At 40.6% G+C, this 23,633-nt stretch overlaps 1 protein-coding gene across 3 annotated transcripts in view; it reads right to left on the bottom strand.

Annotated features, from left to right (window-relative positions):
• The window catches only part of LOC140477461 (uncharacterized), a 158,846-nt gene that overhangs the window by 76,726 nt on the left and 58,487 nt on the right, over positions 1-23,633 (bottom strand). For all 3 annotated transcript variants that reach the window (XM_072571394.1, XM_072571395.1, XM_072571396.1), the window contains 2 exons: positions 9,584-9,635; positions 9,425-9,504 (listed from right to left, as the gene is read on the bottom strand). In XM_072571394.1, the coding sequence (XP_072427495.1) occupies positions 9,425-9,504; positions 9,584-9,635 (132 nt within the window). The remainder of the gene's footprint in view (positions 1-9,424; positions 9,505-9,583; positions 9,636-23,633) is intronic.

The following is a 23,633-nucleotide window of genomic DNA, read 5'->3' as shown; positions in this document are numbered from 1 at the left end:
TCATCAAAATGCTTATCAGATTCATTTGCCACAGCATACAAGTGTATCAGCGCCCTCTGGTGAGCTGGAACCTACAAAATCCTTGTCACTTTATCCTGGCTGCAGGTCACTCGTGCCCAGTATCTACCCAAAATAAAACAAAGAACTGCAGATGCTGGAGATCTGAAACAAAATAGAAATTGCTGAAGAAACTGCAAAAGAGTAGGCACAGTCATGCAGCACTCGTTGTAGATGAAGCTTCCACTCCATCACTCTGTTACATTATACACTCAGAGCTCCTGCAACTACAGTTCCTGCATGCATTGCAGCCTTTCTGTAACTGTATCAACTGCTCCTTTGCCATCCTTATGAGGATACAGCAATATTTACCACTGAGTTCAAGAATCTCTCGCAACACAACGAGAAACACACCGCGGTATCCTTTTTAGAGTTTTCTTCATAGCAGTCGATCTTCAAAATCATCTTATTTGCAAGTTAAGTATCTGCTTGGTCTTTTAAATAGCACTGCTGCAGGGCCAATCAGATAGCCCAATGCTTAATCTTTAGAGAGTGAGGTACTAATCTATTTGATTGACCTGCATGATTCAAATTAGGAAGTCTAGTGTCACATTAGCCTGTAGGATTGTGGATGTCAGGATATGGTGATTAGTAGCTTCTGGTACTCACATGGATGTCGAAGCTACGGATGAGCTTGGCACAAGTACCTGGCAGCTACCTTCTTTCTTGATGCCAAGTTCCTCAATCAGATACACAGTACTCCGTGCTTTTCATAAATGGGCACCCCGAACCCTGGAAGCCTGCAAACATGCAAGTCATACTCTCCAAGCAGCCAGAACCTGCCAACACTTGGTTGTCATCTGCTGTGATAGTGGAATGAATCCCTTAGTGGCAATTACTTGACTATCTCTTGGTCTCAATTCTCCAGTCCTCTGTCACCTGTCAGTATATCGACATCTAAGAAGCAGCACTGTATGATTAGTACAGGTTGAATAAGTTGCACCTGAACGTAGCTGGGACTAACTTCCTTGCATGACAGTCACTAGAGCTACTGAAGAAGGATAATGCTAATTCAGATGAGGAAGGAAAACATTAGAGAAGGAAAACAAAGAATTGGGAGAGACAGGTAGCAAAGGATTGAGAAATAGCAATGTATGCAGTGGGGTCAGAGTAGGAGGAAAAGCAATAAGGCCTATTTATTTTTACTGCACATGAACATGAACACTGTATTGTAAATAAGAATGCTGAGTTAGGTGCAAGTGCAAGTAGCACAGGGGAATTTGATATCATGGCAACAACAGAGACTGGGTAGGACTGGGTCCTAAATATTTGTGGATAGGTGTAAGGAAAGGTAGTGAAGGAAATAAACGAGGAGGCATTGTGCATCGTATAAAAATAACATTGTAGTGCTAGAAAAAATGTACGTCCCAGAAATGTTAACAACAGAATCTTAAGATATCCATTAAAAATCTGGATGTCATCTAAAGCCATTAAACTACAATAAGCTCCATTTTAAGTTGCCTCATCCACCTTATTCCAATTTATCATTGCACAGATATGCACCTTATATGCACCTTATATGCCCTTATATGCACCTAACATTGGGACATCTATTTTAATGATGGAGACCTAATTAATGCTATTTTGAAGCAAAGGGAGGTGGTAGACGACATGCCTCAACAAGTCTTTCCTCCATGCTCTAATTCCATGTACTCTCCAGTCTCTGGTCTCCTTATTTCCCAGTACAAGCCCTATTTTCTCATTCTTAATTCACTGTCTCTATCTTACATCAATCCCCAAAGCCGCCAATTTCCCACTTCTAACTCTGCAAGTTCATCTTCCAACCTCAAATCCTAGTATGCCATCCCCTCTGCCAAACCCAGTCCTGTTACCTTCTCTTCCACTGTCTCAAGTTGCAACTGCCTACTCCTGCCCCTGGAAATGGTAATAGTGCGAGATGGATGATGTTACAAGTGCCAGAGGAATGGTTTAAAAGTTTTTCTTCTCCAGGGTAAGAATCAAGACTAGGAAATTCATTTTCCATCCATTGTGGCATCTCCAAGCATAAGACACAGCAAATCAAATTAATCTGCATCACAGGATGGATCCATTCCAGAGGCTGCATGTTTCCCAACAGAACTGCCATCCTCTCCTTTAGAACATAGGACATAGAAAAATACAGCACAGAACAGGCCCTTCGGCCCATGATCTTGTGCTAAGGATTATTCCTAATCTAAAATAACCTAACCTACGTATCCCTCAATTCACTACTGTCCATGTGCATGTCCAGCAGTCACTTAAATGTCCCTAATGACTCTGCTTCCACCAGCACCGCTGGCAACACATTCCATGCATTCACAACCCTCCTCAATACCTTCCTCCTAACACCTTAAACTATGACCCCTCATGCCAGTCAATCCTGCCTTGGGGAAAAGTCTCTGGCTTTCGATTCTATCCATGCCTTTCATTACGTTGTATACCTCAATCAGGTCACCTCTCTTCCTCCGTCTCTCTATCACCATCTCTACGAAAGACAAGCATTCTAGTCCAGGAAGCAACCTGGTAAACCTTCTTTGCACCCTCTCCAAAGCGTCCGAATCTTTCCTATAATAGGGCGACCAGAATTGGACACAATAATCCGAATGTGGTCTCACCAGGGTTTTGTGGAGCTGCAGCAAAACCTCACGGCTCTTAAACTTGATCCCCTGTTAATGAAAATCAAAACACCATAACCTTTCTTAACAACGCTATCCGCTTGGGTAGCAACTTTGAGGGATCTATGCATTTGAACACCAAGATCCCACTGTTCCTCCGCACTGCCAAGAATACTGTCTTTAATTCTATATTCAGCTTTCAAGTTCGACCTTCTAAAATGCATCACTTCGCATTTATCCAGGTTGAACTCAATCTGCCATTTCTCAGCCCAGCTCTGCATTCTGGCTATGCCACGCAGCCTGCAACAGCCCTCGATACAATCAATTGTACCTTTAACCTTTGTGTCATTGACAAATTTACTAATCCACCCCTCAACCTCCTCATCCAAGACATTTATAAAAACTACAAAGAGCAGAGGCCCAAGAACAGAGCCCTGTGGGATGAATACTTTCCATCTGTCATCTGTCAGCCAACCAATTCTTAATGCAGACAGCCAAATCTCCTTGTATCCTATACCTCCTGACTTTATGAATGAGCTGACCATGGAGAATCTATCAAATGCCTTGCTGAAGTCCATATACACCACATCCACCTGCTCGACCTTCGTCAACCTGTCTCGTCACTTCCTCAAAGAACTCAATAAGGTTTGTGAGGCATGACCAGACCCTCGTAAAGCCATGCTGACTGTCTTTAATCACGCTATGCTTTTCCAAATAGTCATAAATCCTATCCCTCAGAATTCTTCCCAAAACCTTGCAGACCACAGATGCAAGAATGACTGGTCTGTAATTGCCAGGGATTCCCTATTCCCCATCTTGAAAAGGGGAACAACATTCACCTCCATCCTCCAATCCACCAGTACAACTCTCATGGAGAGTGAGGAAGCAAAGATCTTCGCCAGCAGCTTAGCAACCTCCTTTCTAATTTCCCGGTGCAACCTAGGATAAATCTGGTCTGGCCCTGGGGATTTATCAATCTAAATGTTTGCCAAAGTTTCCAGCACGTCAATTTCATCAATCTTTATCTGTTCAAGCCCATTTCCCAGCTCCTTAAAGTTCTCATTCACAACAGGGTCCCTTTCCTTGTGAAAATCGAAGCATAAAACTCATTTAGAGGCTTCCCCAATCTGCTCAGGCTCCAAGCACAATTTCCCTACGCTATCCCTGACCGGCCCTACCTTCTCCCTGATCATTCTCCTATGCTTCACATATGAGTAAAATGCCTTCGGGTTCTCCCTAATCCTTCCTGCCAAACCATTTTCATGTCCCCGCCTAACTCTCCTCAGTCCATTTCTGAGCTCCTTTCTAGCAAGCCTGTAATCCTCTGAAGCTGTGCAAGATCCTTGGTTCCTCCACCTACGTAAGCTGCCTTCTTCCTTTTGACGAGAAACTGCTCTGTTAAGAGTCATAGAGATGTACAGCATGGAAACAGACCCTTCAGTCGACCCTGTCCACGCCAACCAGATATCCCAACCCAATCTAATCCCACCTGCCAGCACCCGGCCCATATCCCTCCAAACCCTTCCTATTCATATACCCATCCAAAAGCCTTTTAAATGTTGCAATTGTACCAGCCTCCACCACATCCTCTAGCAGCTCCTTCCATACACGTACCACCCTCTGCGTGAAAAAGTTGCTCCTTAGGTCTCTTTTATATCTTTCCCCTCTCACCCTAAACCTATGCCCTCTAGATCTGGACTCCCTGACCCCAGGGAAAAGATTTTGTCTATTTATCCTATCCATGTCCCTCATAATTTTGTAAACCTCTATAAGGTCACCCCTCAGCCTCTGACACTCCAGGGAAAACAGCCCCAGACTGTTCAGCTTCTCCCTGTAGCCCAAATCCTCCAACCCTGGCAACATCCTTGTAAATCCTTTCTGAACCCTTTCAAGTTTCACAACATCTTTCCGATAGGAAGGAGACCAGAATTGCACGGAATATTCCAACAGTGGCCTAACCTATATCCTGTACAGCCGCAACATGACCTCCCAACTCCTGTACTCAACACTCTGACCAATAAAGGAAAGCATACCAAACGCCTTCTTCACTATCCTATCTAAGTGCGACTCCACTTTCAAGGAGCTATGAACCTGCACTCCAAGGTCTCTTTGTTCGGCAACACTCCCTAGAACCTTACCATTAAGTGTATAAGTCCTGCTAAGATTTGCTTTCCCAAAATGCAGCACCTCGCAGTTATCTGAATTAAACTCCATCTGCCACTTCTCGGCCCATTGGCCCATCTGGTCCAGACCCTGTTGTAATCCGAGGTAACCCTCTTCACTGTCCACCACACCTCCAATTATGGTGTCATCTGCAAACTTACTAACTGTACCTCTTATGCTTGCATCCAAATCATTTATGTAAATGACAAAAAGTAGAGGACCCAGCACTGATCCTTGTGGCACTCCACTGGTCACAGGCCTCCAGTCTGAAAAACCCTCTACCACTACCCTCTGTCTTCTACCTTTGAGCCAGTTCTGTATCAAATGGCTAGTTCTCCCTTAATTCCATGAGATCTAACCTTGCTAATCAGTCTCCCGTGGGGAACCTTGGTCGATCGCCTTACTGAGGTCCATATCGATCACATCTACTGCTCTGCCCTCATCAATCCTTTTTGTTACTTCTTCAAAAAACTCAATCAAGTTTGTGAGACATGATTTCCCACGCACAAAGCCATGTTGACTATCACGAATCAGTCCTTGCCTTTCCAAATACATGTACATCCTGTCCCTCAGGATTCCCTCCAACAACTTGCCTACCACTGAGGTCAGGCTCACTGGTCTATAGTTCCCTGGCTTGCCTTTACCACCCTTCTTAAACAGTGGCACCACGTTTGCCAATCTCCAGTCTTCCGGCACCTCACCTGTGACTATCGATGATACAAATATTTCAGCAAGAGGCCTAGCAATCATTTCTCTAGCTGCTCACAGAGTTCTCAGGTACACCTGATCAAGTCCTGGGGATTTATCCACCTTTGACCGTTTCAAGACATCTAGCACTTCCTCCTCTCTAATCTGGACATTTTGCAAGATGTCACCATCTATTTCTCTACAGTCTATATCTTCCATATCCTTTTCCATTGTAAATACTGATACAAAATATTCATTTAGTATCTCCCCCATTTTCTGTGGCTCCTTCTTGTCATCCAAGGCTCCTTAATCTTTCCCCTTCTTGCCTTTCTCATAGGAACAAATGTGTGCATCACTTGCAACAACTGCTTCTTAAACAGCTTTCATCTGTCTGTTGTGCCCTTTCTGTGGAATAATTGCTCCCAATCTGTACTTCCCAACTCCTGTCTGATAGCATCATAATTTCCTTTTCCCCAATTAAATATCTTTCCATGGTAACTGCTCCTTTACCTCCTAAATACACACCAAGTAAGAGTTAATTAAAACCAATGAAGATCTTTAAATCCCTACATTTTACTACAGAAATATTGTTCAGAAAACCACTATATCTAGTGCTAGACTGGCAAATGTGGCACACAATTAAATGAAACCATGAATGTTGAGAGTTGGCAACGTAGCCTTCATTACATTTTTTAACTTAGTTCATTGCAAAAAATAAAGCACCAACTTCAATTCCGCAATCAAATGTCATCTAGGTGCAGCCTGGTTTTTGGTTAGCATTTTTGATTACCTCTTCATGTTGATTTTGTAAATATTCTAATTGTTAACTAAATTTATTTTTGTCCCTACCTTTACAAATGGACACCCCTACATTGTATGTACATTTACTGTTTCTTGTTTCAATTTGCATTATATTGTCTAAAATATGTTGAAATTATGCTTCAATACTTAACCAAGTAGCTTAATTGGATCCTGGCCTTTATGACTGCTATTATTTATCTATATAATAAATGTTTGATCACATTGCTTAATATCACAAACAAATGGTACAATTTTGAGGAGAGTTCAGAAGCAGAGGGATCTTGGCGTTCACATGCATGATTCTCTGAAAGTGGCTAGGTAAGATTAAATAGCTGTTAAGCAAGTTTATTGGGTCCTTGGGTTTAGAAATAGAGGCACAGAGTATGAAAGCAAGGAAGTGATTGTACACCTCTTCAAATTAATAATTAAACCACATTTGCAGTATTATTTTCAGTTCTGGGCACCTTAAGGATGGACATTAAAGTCTTGGAAAGAGTTGAAAAGAGATTTACTAGAATGATATCAGGAATGAAGGATTTTAAAGACAAGAGAAGTTTAGATAGATTGGATTTATTCTCCTTGGAGCAGGTCCTGCTCCACACCTACCTGATGAAGGAGCAGCGCTCTGAAAGCTAGTGCTTCCAAATAAACCTGTTGGACTACAACCTGGTGTTGTGAGATTTTTAATGTTATACTTATACATCATTATTTAATAGAATACACAATGAGGTGTGATGGAATTTAGGTATGTTGCTTGTAGATATGTACAAAGAGCAACTTCCAATGCAGTGAAACACGGAACATTGTTTTTGCTCGAGCGGTAGGACTGTAACTTCTCAGAAGTTGTCAAAGTCAGATCACATTCAAGTTCAGCAGCTCTCTACTAATTGTTTTGCTTATATAGCTTAAGGTGAAAGTTTGGACTCTGTATAATCCAGTTTACAATACTAGGAGTTCCAGTCATCATTCATGGTGTCATTGATATAATTTTGCCATATAAGACTATACGGAAATAGTGATTGTGAGTAAAACTTTTACCATATAAGACTGTATGGGAATAGTTCCAACAGTGAGAATACCAGAGGAATGTTTCCTTTAAAGTGATGTTATTTCAAGACATTTTATTAATTTCTTATATATGGTACTAAAGTAGCAGGATCAAAATGTCACATAAGTACATTAATTATTAAGCTCCTAATATTAGCAATAATTCCTACCCTAAAATGTTTGTACATAAAATATAAAAAATGTTTGAGTGATTCAGCTCCTTACAATAAATTAATGATACAATACATGAAAATCCCACATTTAGTAATGATTCTTTACTTAATTAGTTGGTCAGAATTTTGGATAGCATTAAGCCATTAAAACTGATCACCCCATCTGTGGATTAGGATGGGAGAACAGTCAACCTGGATTTCTGAACTTGATCATATTTCAGAGGTGTCTGCAGGAAATATATATTTGTACGTCAATTAAAAGTTAGATTGAACTCAACAGAAAAGTCCCCATAGTATAACTGCCTCCAACCATTTACAATCTAGCATCACTTATGAAGAATAGATACCTGGGGCAGTATCAATGGGGAATCATTGCTTTGAGAACCATACCTTAGCCGAGGAGTAATTTACTTAGGAGATAAGCAAAAGAAAACATAATACAATAATAAGGACTCACTGGTGTATCAATAATTACTATGTCTACGAAGGCCAATCTTCATTTAAAATGCTGATAGTGCTTATCTTAATTTTTAGAGCACGCATGAACACTTTATTCAAGTAAAACTACACATCTTCATCCTTAATTCTTAGCTGTGCTGAATTCCTTGTTCATCTTCTCACTCAACTATAAACCTCTCGAAAGTTAACTCATCTATGGCGGTCACGTTATTTTCAACATCCATTTCTAAACATTGCTGAGTAGTAAATTTCATGTTCTGAGTTCTAAGCTTTAGACATAATTTCAACACTTTCAAAATGGCTGCTATAATCCCTATTATCTCAAAGATACCACTCACTATATGCAATTTCGAGATTCCTTTTCTTCTTTAAGTCATTGAGTCCTATTTCTGTACTACTTATCCTGAATTATTATTATTTTTAAATTTCAGTCTTTTTATTAAAGCATTTAAACCCCTAGACAACATAAGTTATATACATATAACTGTAATCATGATACATTATTATTTCTGAAAGGATGGACACATATAAACTGTTCACGGCAGCAATCTCATTCAGTGTTTTTCTCTCCTGTCTAGCCTCTTGGTTCTATTCTTCCAATCATACTGATCATTTAAATTCAGCCTTTCCAGCTTTGGAATTGGCTTCTCTTTCCTTACCCTACACCATCACTTTGAAGGATCTTTATGAGCTCTCCTTAACTACATGTTGTCCATTGGGCATCACTGATCATTAGCATTGTAATAGCCTTCATCTACATGTTGATAATATCTAGCTCTACCTTTTCACCACTTCAGATCTGCCTCTCCAACACTCTCTTGATCCTTCATATCTCCATCAGACCACTACTCCAAAATCAAATCTTAGACAAATTACAATTTCCTTCAGCTTTAACATCAGGTTACTGAAAATATAAGTTTTGCACCACACTACAAATTTTGTTCCCTTACCTCTAATTTCATACAGCTCTCCACTAATTCTTCACACCTAAGGTTATTGGCTCTTCTGTCTTCAACTAAACTTGAAACCCCACCTTGCATCTATTGACAAGAATATTTACTTTCACTTCCAGAATGTTCTCCAGCTTTTGTTGTTTCTATTTATTACTAGTTCAACCCTTATCTTCATTGGTTTCCTATTTTCAACCCCAAATGCAGCTGCTTGTATTCTGTCTCATAACAAGTTCTATTCATCCATCACCTCCGTCTTGGTCAAGCAGCAATGACCAGGAGCATTCCCTATCAGATGAAACTTCCCCACTTTTAATCAAACATTCTATCACTCTTTTAATCTCATCTCTTTACAACTTTCCTTGTGTACATGTGTAAAGCGCTTTGGGAATTTGTCACATTAAATTGTACTTTATGAATGCAAGTTACTGTTTTTAAACTTGATTTAATAATTTGTCTTTCGAAACAGAAAGAATACAGAAACATCATTTACCGTGTGTGGATTGTTGCAAAACCTCTATCTGGATGTGACATCTTTTCCCTAGCATCATGAAGAAGGCCATCTTCACATCCCTAACAAATAGTATATCCAGTTATTAAGTTTATATTCATTTTAAAATCTACTTTGAAATTTTATTATAATAACACTTACCTCATTGCAAAACATGAAGAGATTGGATACTTCATTTTCTTCATTTGTGGCTCTAAAAAAAGATGGCATCATTTTTTTTCCAATACAGTTTCACATCAGTCATAAATATTTTCATAATGGATGTTTTACTTGCTTATTTCCTATAATGATGTGAAATAGAATTCCAACTCCACTATTGCAAGTTCAACCAACTTGGAGAGAAAGTGAGGTACTCTACCGAAGAAATTCTATATTAGAGTAATACCATAGTAGTAGTAAATAAGACAGCTAACTACAATTTATTTACAATTCATATTAAACAAAACATATTTAGGACTTGTGTGTACAGGTCAGTTTGACCACAACATATGCAAGTATTCAAGAGGACATTTTTACAGCATTACTGAATATTCATGACACATTAAATTATACCATCTTCATTTCCTTAGTTTCTTAAATTAAATCAGCATTCACCAAGTGTGAGCAATTAGTTAACGCTTTCCTAACATAATAATAATTCCTTTTACTTTGGTTGAGACTGGTTTATTGTTCAACACAAATTAAGATACTATAAAACACACAAGTATGATTTATATTAACTTGTGCTTCCATTCAAATGTGAATGAAAGGGAAGAAGAAGAGCTTCAGTAAATTAGAGGTAACTAATGTCTTTTCCATTACTTATTAAAACTATCCTTGTCCTCTTGTCACCCATCCTCATTAGCACTTACTCTTCATATACGTCTTCACTGCTCTCCTATCACTATCTTAAATATCTGTACAGCTTTCCTTTATATCTTTCTTGGCATACTCATAAAGGTCCAAATATGATATTTATCACCTCCTTCTAAACAACAGCTAACTTCAACTGCTTTTTTCTATTCTCTTCCCCCTTCCAGGCTGCCTGGTGCTAAGCTCACCAATCTCTCACCAGTTCCAGTTTTGACTCTGTTCTGGCTGCTCCTACACAGCTTCCACTAGAACATACATTCACTTTTTGTTTTGCATGTTTAAAAAGACCTATCCATCCTATTTTATTGTGTACAATCTTATTGACATTACAGCCTCAACGAAGAACTGGCTGCGATGATACTTCTCTTCTTACTGAAACTTCCCTAACTGGTTATACCTTTTACGACTTGTCTTGATCAAGCCATTGTGACGGTAATGTAGCCCTATCCTCTGAATCCCTTGATATTTTCTCATAGTCTTCTAATTTATTTTCTGAGCATCTCATTTTGTTCCCCTTCACTTAAAATTCCTGTTTATTGCCAACTTCCCCACACGCTGCAAAAAATAAACAACTCCCTATTTACTTCCCTCTATCTCTGCAGTGAGCAGCTTCTCATCCTTGGTGATTTCAATCTCCATTTGAGCGTTTGCTGTTCTCTATTTTCTGAATTCTGCTTTAAATCTCTCCCTACTTATAAAGTATCCTACAGAGTCAGTCCTTTAATCTGAGCACCCCCTGCAGCCTCGCTGCCCTTACTGACAGGACTGTGTCTGACCAATTCTTTATATTTCTCTGTTAACAGAATTTCTTTCACCCTTCTCAAACCTACTTCATTAAAATGACTTTTATTTTATAGCCTCAAAATTCAACTATATCATGACTTACTCTGAAACGTTCATGTACAGACTAAGTAATCTGGTTAAAAACATGTGACAATTATGGACTACCAGAAATAAACAAATAAATTCAACTGTTTTCAGCCAAGTCGTGGACTGGATATTGAAAAGGAAGGGTACAGTCGAATTAAAATTACAAATCAATTCAAACATTATAGGTATTTTATTATTTCAATATCTCATAGATTTTGTTATTTTAATTTTATAAATGTTATCATTTAGTATTTCATTAAATTCCCAAGTCACATAAAGAATAGGACTGTATCAGTTCCTTTCCTTCTGCATGTAAGAGAGTTTAGTCAAATTTCTCAGTTGCCTAGCAGAAATTAGACATGGCATTCCTGAACCTGGAAAATAAACTTAGGTAATTTAACTTTGCTATCTCAAATTCTCAACTATTTAATCTTTGTCTTTTAATTCGTTATGGTACTTCTGCAGCTGTTGATGTGCTAAAATCACACACCAACTCTTCCATTTTTGATGCCCCATCCACACTGGTACTATGAATTCCTCCCATTATAATCACTCTCTGTAGTACAACTTTCACCATCATTCCCTTAAGTCCAAGAGATAGGTTGAAAATCTTTGATAAGCAACTGGTTCAACCATTCATAGCCACATCTGGTTAGGCCACCTAAAACAGTGTCAGGTAAATGCCGCACTACTCAAAGATCATCCAAAAAGGCAAATGTAACATACAGCTTCTCTACTCCACTATTAACCAATCTAATAATATTCCTGAGCAACATCAACAATAAAGACTGGCTTTGTACCTTTTTGTAGCTTCTTTGCTATTTCCTTTTATGCCTTCTCTGAAATCATGCTATTGATGAGAACCATCTCTTCCTCTCCCTATAACACAAACCTTCTAATCCTGGCAACATCCTTGTCAATCTTTTCTAAACCCTTTCAAGTTTCACAACATCCTTCCTGTAGGAGGGAGATCAGAATTGAACATTGTATTCCAAAAGTGGACTATCCAATGTCCTGAACAGCTGCAATATGACCTCCCAATCCCTGTACTCAAAGCTCTGACCAACAAAGGCAAGCATACTAAATGACCTCTTCACTATCCTATCTACCAGATACTCCATTTTCCAAGGAACAATGAACCTACACTCAAAGGTTTCTTTGTTCAGCAACACTCCCCAGAACCTTACAATTAAGTGTAAAGGTCCTGCCATGATTTGTCTTTCCAAATTGCATAGGCAAGGTATTTTTCCTGGGTTGGGGAAGTCAGAACTAGACGGCATAGGTTTGGGGTGAGAGGGAAGATCTAAACAGGACCTATGGAGTTTCGTTTTCATGCAAAGGATGGTGTGTTTATGGAATGAGCTGCCATAGTGGAAGCTGGTTCAACTGCGACATTTAAAACTCATTTGAATGGGTACATCAGTCGGAAAGGTTTAGAGGGATTTGGGCCAAGTCCTGGGAAATGGGACTAGATTAATTTAGGATATCTAATCAGCATGGACGAATTGGACTGAAGGGTCTGTTTCCATGCAATACATCTCTATGACTGTCTGGACCCTGTCCTGACTAAACTGTTAATCACCTAACCTTGTCTTTCTGGCTTCCATGGTAGCTGACATTATTAATGGTCTCTCTCTCTCTCTTTGACAACTGACTGTCTTGTTAACTCTACATCAACTGGTCATTCATTGTAATTGGACAATGGGTATTCATTGAGAACGTCTGTGCCCAAATATATACACAAAAGAAAGCTGAAAGAATGACTTGGGGTATTGGAACAGCATCCCATACAATGTATGCTGCTGTAAATAAAAGCTTACAAGTCAATAAATTCAGTATTCCATCCTTCACCATCTGACTAACTCATTTTCAAATTTGTCATCATCACCCTTCGCCTGCAAAAACAGTCCATGACTCTTCTGTCCTTGAAAACTACTGACCGTCTTGAACTTCTCTCTCTTCTCCAAATTTCAAGGCATACTTACTTGAAGTTCTTCTTTGAATCTCTCGAATCAGATTTTCACAGTACCGATCAGAAAACATGATTTATGGCATCCTAATTGATTGTGACAAAATTGAATTGAAATATCACTAGTCATTCTTCTCTATTTGTCTGCAGTTTGGACACAAATGACCACAAAATTCTTCTCCAAACAATTCTCCACTGTTGAACAGTTCAATGGGACATTTTGGGTTCATTACTATTTATTCAGACAGAGATTCACCATGTAAGACTTCTCTTTTCACTGCTACTCCATTATCTCTGATTTCTGAATTGTATGTTAGTAGTCAGTGGCATTATCTGATATCAAGGTATCAGATTTCACCTGCTGATGATACCCATTACATCCCTTTGTTCTTCAGTTTGCTGAATAAAAGGCAGGTCTGATTCACAACACCACAATATCTACCATGCAAACAGGCACATCCTAAATACGCCCCAGCTTCAATGGTGATCAAATGCTAGATGTTGGCACCAGCATGATACACTGCAGCTGTCAAATCACTTGGGCCAATCAAATCCCACTCCCTGCTCCCAACCTAAAGGTAGCAAAATGCATAATTATATGTACGCCGTGTTTCTGGACCTATGAATAGTGATGATAAAGACTACAACTTACTTTCTATCATATGGTTCATCAGGAATTTCTATGATTCTTACATCCTGCCATTAGCATATGTTGAAAGGGTTTACAGATTGCTACTCAATCTTTTTGACTGCATTATGAATGCATTTTCCTTGACCATTAAGTCCTGTAGTGAGATTTCAATGAGGAGCTTCTAGGTCAGAGTTGGGAAGTGATGCACTGTGCCACAAGACCTCAGTTTTCCTCCTCTCCACCTCTTTTGAACCCTCCTCTATCTCTAACTTGTCTGGCTGTTTATCCAACATCTAATATTGGGTGAGCAACAATTTCCTCAAAATTAAACACTGGAGAGTCAGAGTCATACAGCACGTAAACAGACCCTTCAGTCTAACTTATCTGCGCCGATCAGACATCCCAATTTGACCTAGTCTCATTTGCCAGCATTTGGCCCATATCCCTCTAAACCTTCCTATTCTTACACCTATTCAGATGTCGTTTAAATGTAATTGTATTTGCCTCCCCCACTTCCTCTGGCAGCTTGATCCAGCCACGCAACACCCTCTGCATGAAAATGTAAACTCTCACATCCCTTTTAAGTCTTTCCTCTGTCATCTTAAACTGATGCCGTCTAGTTATGGACTCCCGCACCCTAGGAAAAATATCTTGACTATTCACTCTATCCACGCCTCTCATGATTATACAAACCTCTAGAAGGTTACACCTCAGTCTCTGAAGCTCCAAATGTATTCAGCTTCTTTCGATAGCTCATACCCTCCCATCCCTATGAAAGGATTGGACACTCTGGCAGGAGGAAACATATTTCCGCTGATGGGGGAGTGCCGAACCAGAGGACCCAACTTAAAAATACGGGGTAGACCATTTAGGACAGAGATGAGGAGAAACTACTTCACCCAGAGAGTGGTGGCTGTGTGGAATGCTCTGCCCCAGAGGGCAGTGGAGGCCCAGTCTCTGGATTCATTTAAGAAAGAATTGGATAGAGCTCTTAAAGATAGTGGAGTCAAGGGTTATGGAGATAAGGCTGGAACAGGATACTGATTGGGAATGATCAGCCATGATCATATTGAATGGCGGTGCAGGCTCGAAGGACTGAATGGCCTACTCCTGCATCTATTGTCTATTGTCTATTGTATCCCGGCAATATCCTTGTAAATTCTTTCTGCACCCTCTCAAATCCAACAACATCCTTCCACAGAAAGGTGACCACAATTGCACACAGTATTCCAAAACTGCCTCACCAATGTCCTAAACAGCCACAATATGACAACCCACTCCTATGCTCAATGTTATGACCAATGAAGGCAAGTGTGCCAAACACTACCTTCACCATCCTGCCTAACTGCGATTCTACTTTCAAGGAACTATGCACCTGCACCCAAAGTTCAGCAACACTACACAGGACCTTACCATTTACTGTATAAATCCTGTCCTGGTTTGCCTTACCAAAATGCAACACCTCACATTTATCTAAATTAAACTTTGGCCACTCCTCGCCCATTGATCCATCTGGTCAAGGTTCCATTATGTTCTGAGATAACCTTCTTCACAACCGGAAGCGGCAGAGACAGGCCACTATAAATGCTGGAGGAAACAGCACAGTAGCGCTTCACAGGAGGCTCCCAAGCACTGAGGATGTCTCCTAGACAGGGGACAAAATGTTTGCAAGACAAATTCCCAGCTCGGCGAACAGAACCACAACAACCTTCTTCACTGCCCACGACACCACCTATTTTGGTGTAATCTCAAGCTTTCTAACCATACCTCCTATATTCACTTCCAAATCATTTATACAAAATGATGAAAAGCACTGATGCTTGTGGCACACTACTAGTCACTGGCTTCCAGTCTGAAATACATCCTTCCATGACCACGCTCTGTCTCCTACCTTCAAGTGAATTGTGTATCCAATTGGCTAGCTCTCTGAATCCCACGTGATCTAACTTTCCAACCAGTCTACTATGCGGAATCTTGTTGAAGGTTTACTGAATTCTGTATAGACAATGTTTACTGCTCTGCCATCCCTCTGGGATGAGGAAGGAGTTGGCTAAGATAGAGTGGCAGGAAAGACTATATGTTGGGCCAATTAAGAAACAGTGGAGGACTTTCAAAGCAATTTTTCACAGTACTCAGAAAAAACTATACCAGTGAAAAGGGAAGACTGTAGGAAAACGGATGATCGGCCATGGATAACTAAGGGAATAAAGGAAGGTATCAAATTCAAAGTTAAAAACATATGAAGTGGCAAAGATTAGTCAGAAATTAGAGGATCAGGAATGCTTTAAAGGACAACAGAAAGCCATAAACAAAACTATAAAGAACGGTGAGATAGATCAAGAAAGTAAACTAGCTCAGAATATAAACACAGATAACAAATGTTTCTACAAATACCTAAATGGAAGAAGAGTGTCTCAAGTAAATATTGGTCCTTTAGAGGATGAGAAATGGGGTTTAATAATGGGAAATGAGAAAATGGCAGAGGCATCGAACAGGTATTTTGTGCTGGTCTTCATCGCGGAAAACACAAATAACATGCCAATAATTGATTAAATGGAGGCAATGGCATGTGAGGACCTAGAAACAATCATTATCACTGTAGAGGTAGTGTTGGGCAAGCTAATGGAGCTAACAACAGACAAGTCTCCTGGCTCTGATCAAATGCATCCCAGGGTACTAAAAGAAATGGCAGAGGAAATAGCAAATGTGCTCATGGTAATTTACCAAAATTTGCTGGACTCTGGGGTGGTTCTGGCAGATTGGAAAACAGCAAATGCCACTTTAAAAAGGTAGACAAAAGGCAGGTAACCATAAGTGTGTTAGCTTAACTTGTATAGCGGTGATAATGTTTGAAATTGTCATCAAGGAAGAAATAGCAAGACATCCAGATAGAGACTGTCCCACTGGTGACACAGGATGGGTTCTTGAAAGGCAGATCATGTTTAACTAACTTATTGGAATTCTTTGAGGTCATTACAAGTGCAGTGGACAACGGGGAACAAATGGATGTGGTGTATCTGGATTTCTATTAGTATTGGACAAAATGGCACACAAAAGGCTGCTGCATAAGATAAAGCTGTTCGGCATTATGGGTAATGTATTAGCATGGATAGAAGATTGGTTAACAAACAGAAAGTAAACAGTGGAGACAAATGGGTGTTTTCTTTTGGTTGACACTCAGTGGCCAGTGGTGTGTTTCAGGGATCAGTGTTTGGACTTGTGATTTTTGACTTTGTCCACTGCAATCCAACACCAGTGCTTCCACATCATGACTGAATTGAACGGTACAGCAAAGTGTGCAGTGGACACCAAGTCTATAGAGGGATATAGATAGGTTAAGTGAGTGAAAAAAAATCTTCGAGGAGAAAGTGAGGACTGCAGATGCTGGAGATCAGAGCTGAAAATGTGTTGCTGGAAAAGCGCAGCAGGTCAGGCAGCATCCAAGGAGCAGGAGAATCGACGTTTCGGGCATAAGCCCTTCTTCAGGAATGAGGAAAATGTGTCCAGCAGGCTAAGATAAAAGGTAGGGAGGAGGGACTTGGGGGAGGGGCATTGAAAATGCAATAGGTGGAAGGAAGTCAAGGTGAGGGTGATATGCCGGAGTGGGGTGGGGGCGGAGAGGTCAGGGAGACGATTGCAGGTTAGGAAGGCGGTGCGGAGTTCGAGGGATTTGACTGAGACAAGGTGGGGGGAGGGGAAATGAGGAAACTGGAGAAATCTGAGTTCATCCCTTGTGGTTGGAGGGTTCCTAGGCAGAAGATGAGGCGCTCTTCCTCCAACCGTCGTGTTGCTATGGTCTGGCGATGGAGGAGTCCAAGGACCTGCATGTCCTTAATGGAGTGGGAGGGGGAGTTGAAGCGTTGAGCTACGGAATGGTTGGGTTGGTTGGTCCGGGTGTCCCACAGGTGTTCTCTGAAACGTTCCGTAAGTAGGCGGCCTATCTCCCCAATATAGAGGAGGCCACATCGGGTGCAGCGGATGCAATAGATGATGTGTGTGGAGGTGCTGGTGAATTTGTGGCGGATATGAAAGTATCCCTTGGGGCCTTGGAGGGAAGTAAGGGGGGGAGGTGTGGGCGCAAGTTTTGCATTTCTTGCGGTTGCAGGGGAAGGTGCCGGGAGTGGAGGTTGGGTTGGTGGGGGGTGTGGACCTGACGAGGGAGTCACGGAGGGAGTGGTCTTTTCGGAACGCTGATAGGGGAGGGAAGGGAAATATATCCCTGGTGGTGGGGTCCGTTTGGAGGTGGCGGAAATGACGGCGGATGATACGCTATACATGGAGGTTGGTGGGGTGGTAGGTGAGGACCAGTGGGGTTCTGTCCTGGTGGCGATTGGAGGGGCGGGGTTCAAGGGCAGAGGAGTGGGAAGTGGAGGAGATGCGGTGGAGAGCATTGTCAACCATATCTGAGGGGAAATTGTGGTCTTTGAAGAAGGAGGCCATGTGGGTTGTTCGGTATTGGAATTGGTCCTCCTGGGAGCAGATGCTCCCACTTCCTCCAAACCAAAGGAGTAGCCATGGGCACCTGCATGGGCCCCAGCTATGTCTGCCTCTTCATTGGAGAAAGTGAGGACTGAAGATGCTGGAGTACCAGAGTTGAAAAATGTGGTGCTGGAAAAACAGAGCAGGCCAGGCAGCATCCGAGGAGAATTGACGTTTCGGGCATACGATAGGTGGAAAGGAGGTGAGGGTGAGGCCTTCCACCTATCGTATTCCCAGCACCCCTCCCCCAAATTCCCTCCCCCCTACCTTTTATCTCAGCCCGCTTGGCACACTAGCCTCATTCCTGAAGAAGGGTTTATGCCCGAAACATTGATTCTCCAGCTCCTCGGATGCTGTCTGGCCTGCTATGTTTATCCAGCACCACATTTTTCGACAAAAAGATCAACCATGATCTTATTCAATGGCCAAGCAGGCTCGAGGGACCAGATGGCCTACTCCTGAACTTATTTCTTATGTTCTTTAACAATCTCCTTTGTCACCACTTCAGAAAACTCATTCAACTTATTGAGACATGATTTCCAATGCACAATGCCATGCTGACTATCCCTAATCAGTTCTTGCCTTTCCAAATGCATGTCAATCTAGTCCTTCAGAATCCCCTCCAACAATTTACTTACCACTGATGTAAGGTTCACCGGTCTATAGCTCTCTGGCTTTTCCTTACTGCCTTTCTTAAATAATGTACCATATTAGCCAACCTCTAATCTTCTTGCACCTCACCCGTGACTATCATGATACAAATATCTCAGCAAGGGACCCAACAATCTCTTCCATAGCCTCCCACAAAGTTCTGGGAAACACACGATTAGGTCCCAGGGCTTTAACTATCTTTGTGCATTTTAAGACCTCCAGCACCTCCTCTTCTATAATATGGGCACTTTTCAAGCTGTCACTATTTATTTCCTCAAGTTCTGTCCATGCCCTGCTGTACAGTAAATACTGATGCAAAATACTTGCTTAGTATCTCACCCATCACCTGTGGTTCACACATAAATGCCCTTATTGGTCTTTAAGAGGTATTATTCTCTCTCCAGTTACTCTTTTGGCCTAAATGTATTTATAGAATCTCTTTGGATTTTCCCTAACCCTATTTGTCAAAGCTATCTCATGTCACCTTTTTGCCCTACTGATTTCCCTCTGAAGTATAATCCTACTACCCTTATACTCTTCTAGGTATTACCTCAATCACAGCTGTCTATACCAGTAAAATGCCTCTTTTTTTTGACCAACCTCATTTTCTTTATTCGTCCGGCATTCCCTCCCAGCCTTACCCTTCACACTAACCAGAATATACTGTTTCTGAACTCTTGTTATGTCATTCATAAAGGACTCCCACTTCCCAACTGTCCTTTTACCTGCAAATAGCCTCTCCCCATCAACTTTTCTGTATAATACTGTCAAAAACTGGCTGCTTTACCATTACCCATTTTAATCACTGTACCATTTGCCAGCTGTGTCTTCCATTTCCAAGAATGTAAACTCTGGAATTTCATCTCTGAATCTCTCCAATTTTCTAATTATCTTCCTTGCTTTTAAGACATCATAAAACATGCCTCCTTGTCAAGCTTTTCGCTTCACATTGTTCCACATTGCTCAGTGTCAAATTTTCCATGATAGCACTCCTGTAAAGTAGATTGATTTATAAGTGTTATGTAAATGCGGGGTATTGTTTTCAAAATTATAAAAATTGGAATAATTAAAGACATAAATATATTGGAGATGGTTCATATGAGGTTTCCTAGATTGACATCCGGAATGAATAGTTGTCTTTTGAGTAATGGTTGGAAAGACTGGGTTTGTTTTCATTGCAGTTTATGACAGTGAGAGGTGACTTGACTCAAGTATGTAAGAACCTGAACAATCTTGACGAGGTCGAAATAAATAAGACATGTACTCTTGTAGGCAAGTTCAGCACCAAGGGCCACTGTTTTAAAATAATGGTTTGCCCTTATATGGCAGAGATGAGAAGATTGATTTCTCCCTCAGAGGGTTGTGTGGCTTTGGAACACCCTGCCTTAGAAGGCAATGGAAGAAGGGTCTTTGAAGACTTTTTAAGGTGGAAGTAGATTCTTGTTAGCCAAGGTAATCAACGGTTGTTAGGTGTCGATTGGAATGTGGAATTTGAACATGAACAGATCAACCATGTATCATCTTATTGAATGGTGGAGTAGGTTTGAGACGCCAAATGACCTACTCTGCTCCTAATTTGTATGATCTCAGACCAGCTCCCCAAAACTGGATACAATCTGGTTAAAGACCAGTAAATTTTTGATTAAAGAAGATGAAATTTCAGTTACTTATTAAGAGAATAAAGGGCAAAATATACTATTGTTTGAAACAAACAAGAGACATTTCATTATATTTCAGTAAACCAATAACCAACACTTTTTTTTTCTCTAACCTCCAGACCTAACGTTGGTAAACATGAATTAAGAGTCAAACTACGGTTGAAAACACGATTGCACATTAAATGGCAGATATAATTAAGGCAGATCTCATGATAGATCTTTTGACATCTTGTCCCCTTTTAGCAATGGTTACGTTTTGTACCACCAAAACATTATTTGTATACCTGAGACAAAAATATAATAAAGATCAAACTGAGATATCAACACCACATTTGGACGCTCAGGAAAGTTAAGGGCTAACAATCTGTCTCACCTCCATACTAATAATGGCCAAACTCTGATGAAAGGTGTCTCACATGTTTAGCAAAGTTTGGATTTTAAACTGGTGGCATATAGGTGTTGGTCTTTTTGTACAAATAGTTTTATCAAATAGCTACATTACCATGGTTTTGAACCAGTATGTATCAGAGAGCAGATATCAGTAGGTTTTCTGGAAATTTAATAGAATGTCTCTCATATCCTGGGGCTTTAGGAAGGAAAGATAAAACATTGGAATGTGTTCGCTGGCTTTTGGATTTAGTATATAATAAATTATTCATTTTAGTTTAGAAATCCCAGAGGTGGGAAAGTTTTTTATTCAGTTTGAAGAAGAACAGACTTAGGATACAAGGATAGTTTCTCCCAGAAAAGGAGATGGTTCAGAGCAGTTAGGTAATAGTTTATCTCAGTTTGTGAAAACTGACAGACCCAGAATGTTTGCTGAGAATTCTGCAGATTACTAAAGGACTGGAAAAGCCTAAGCTCACAGCGCTCAAAGGAAACAGCTTTACATCTCTCAGTACCAAAATGGAAAAGCAGTCAACCTATTGATGTAGGAAGGAAAAGAGAGGATTTTAATAAGTACAAAGGGAGCAAATCAATGCAGGCCCTTGTGGACTATATAAAGTGCAAGGATAAACTTAAGAAAGCAATTGGGAGAGCAAAGAGGGCATAAGAAAACACTGGTGTGTAAGATTATTTCACAAGCATATCAAGGGGAAGAGTATAACTAGGGAAAGAGTAAGGCACATGAGGGACCAAAAGGAAAATCAGATGTGGAGCTGGAAGACATTAGTCACATGTTAAATGAGTACTTCACATCTATCTTCATTGGAGAAGAATATAGGTACAGGATTCAGGAAGAGGGGCTATAAAGTTCTTGAGCGGTTTGACATAGGGATTGAAGGGGTATCAGAAGATTTGATGGGCTTAAAATGGAATGAGTGGTAAGGTCAAATGAGTTGCACCCCAGGTGACTGTGGCAGTTGAGGGTGGAAATTACAGAGGCTGTGACCCAAATTTTTAATTTATATCTGGCCCCGGGCAAGTGACAGAGCGCTGGAAGACAGCTAATATGGTTTAACCTTTCAAGAAATGTGGTGGGGATAAACCAAGGAATTACAGACCAGTGAAGTTGCACATCAGTGGTAGGGAAACTACTGGAGAAAATTTTGAAGGAGACAACAACTCTCCGATTTGGTGAGGCAGGGTTTATTCAGGGATACTCAGCATAGGATCAGAGGGAGATCATGTTTAACAACTTTGATTGAAATTTTTGAGGTGCAACCAGGTGTATAGCTGAGGTTTCTGCAGTTGATGCAGGTTATATGGATTTCAACATTGTTTTGACAAGGTCCCACATGGGACATTAATAAGGAAGTTAATAACACATGAGATCCAAGGTAACCTAGCAAATTGGATCCAAAATTAACTGAGTGGCTGGAGATAGAGGGTGGTGGGAGAAGGTTGTTTAAGAGGCCTGTACCCAGTGACATACAATAGAATCAGTTCTAGGCCCCTTATTGCTTGCAATCTATACAAACTATATAGAAGAAAATGTGGAAGCATGTTAAATAAGTTTTCCGATAATGCAGAGATTGATCAGGTGGTACACAGTAAGGAAGAAGGTCTTAGGTTACTGGAGGCTACTTTAAGCGCTGTTACTAAAGTGCAATTTTTCTATAATACATGGTTGCACAAGAATGGAACCATCATGTTATAGAAGAACTACCTGCACTCAATAAATGGCAGAATACTAGGAAGCTCATAGGTTCAGGGGGATCTTAGGATGCTTACCCATAATCCCTGGAGATTGCAGGACAGGCAAATATGGTAGTTAAGGCAGCTGATGGAACACTTGCCTTGCTCAGTTGTGGCATAGATTATCAAAAACAGGGAAGTTATGTTGGAGTCATATAGGACTTTAGTTAGGCCACAGCTAGAGAACTGTTTGCAGTTCTGGCCACTGCACCACAGGAAGAACATGATGGGACTGGAAGGGGTGTAGAGGAGATTTATGAGGATATTGCTCAGCATGGAGCATGAAGAAAGGATAGATAAGCTCAGAAACAAAAACAAAATAGCTGGAGAAACTCAGCGGGTTTGGCCACATCTATGGAGAGAAAACATAGTCAATGTTTTGGGTTTAGTGATCCTGAATAAGCTCGAGTTGTTCTGTTTACAGCAGAGAAGGCCGGGAAGTAACCTGATTAAGATGTATAAGATTATCTGGAGCATGGACAGAATGGATAGAATGCAGCTGTTTCAGTCATTTGAAGGGTCAAAAAGGGGGCACATTTTTGAACTGAAAGGGAGGAGGTTGAGAAGGGATTTGAGGATAAATATTTTTCACTCGGAGGGGTTTGGAATGCACTGCCTGGGAGGGTAATTGAGGTGCAAAACCTCACAGCCTATAAAAGGTACTGAGAGGAGCATCTTAAGTGTCATAACATTCAAGACTATGGGCCAAGTGCTGGACAACAGGACTGGCATAGATTTAGATTTTAGTCAGTACATACTCCATGGCTTGAAGGGCCTCTTCTGGATTGATAAAGAAGAAAGGTTTTTCTAGACTTTGATTAAGTGATGGTAATGGGAGTGGATGGGATTCTGCTTTGTGGAGTATTTAAAAAACTTAATTTGGTTTATTTTAGTTTTCTTTCTTTCACTTAAACTTAATTATTGAATCCTAATCTGCATCCT

The sequence above is a fragment of the Chiloscyllium punctatum genome, chromosome 5 (genome assembly GCF_047496795.1).
Source record: "Chiloscyllium punctatum isolate Juve2018m chromosome 5, sChiPun1.3, whole genome shotgun sequence".
NCBI lineage: Eukaryota > Metazoa > Chordata > Chondrichthyes > Orectolobiformes > Hemiscylliidae > Chiloscyllium > Chiloscyllium punctatum.
The sequence above is the reverse complement of the archived record's forward strand: the minus strand, read 5'-3'. Positions and strand labels throughout refer to the sequence as shown.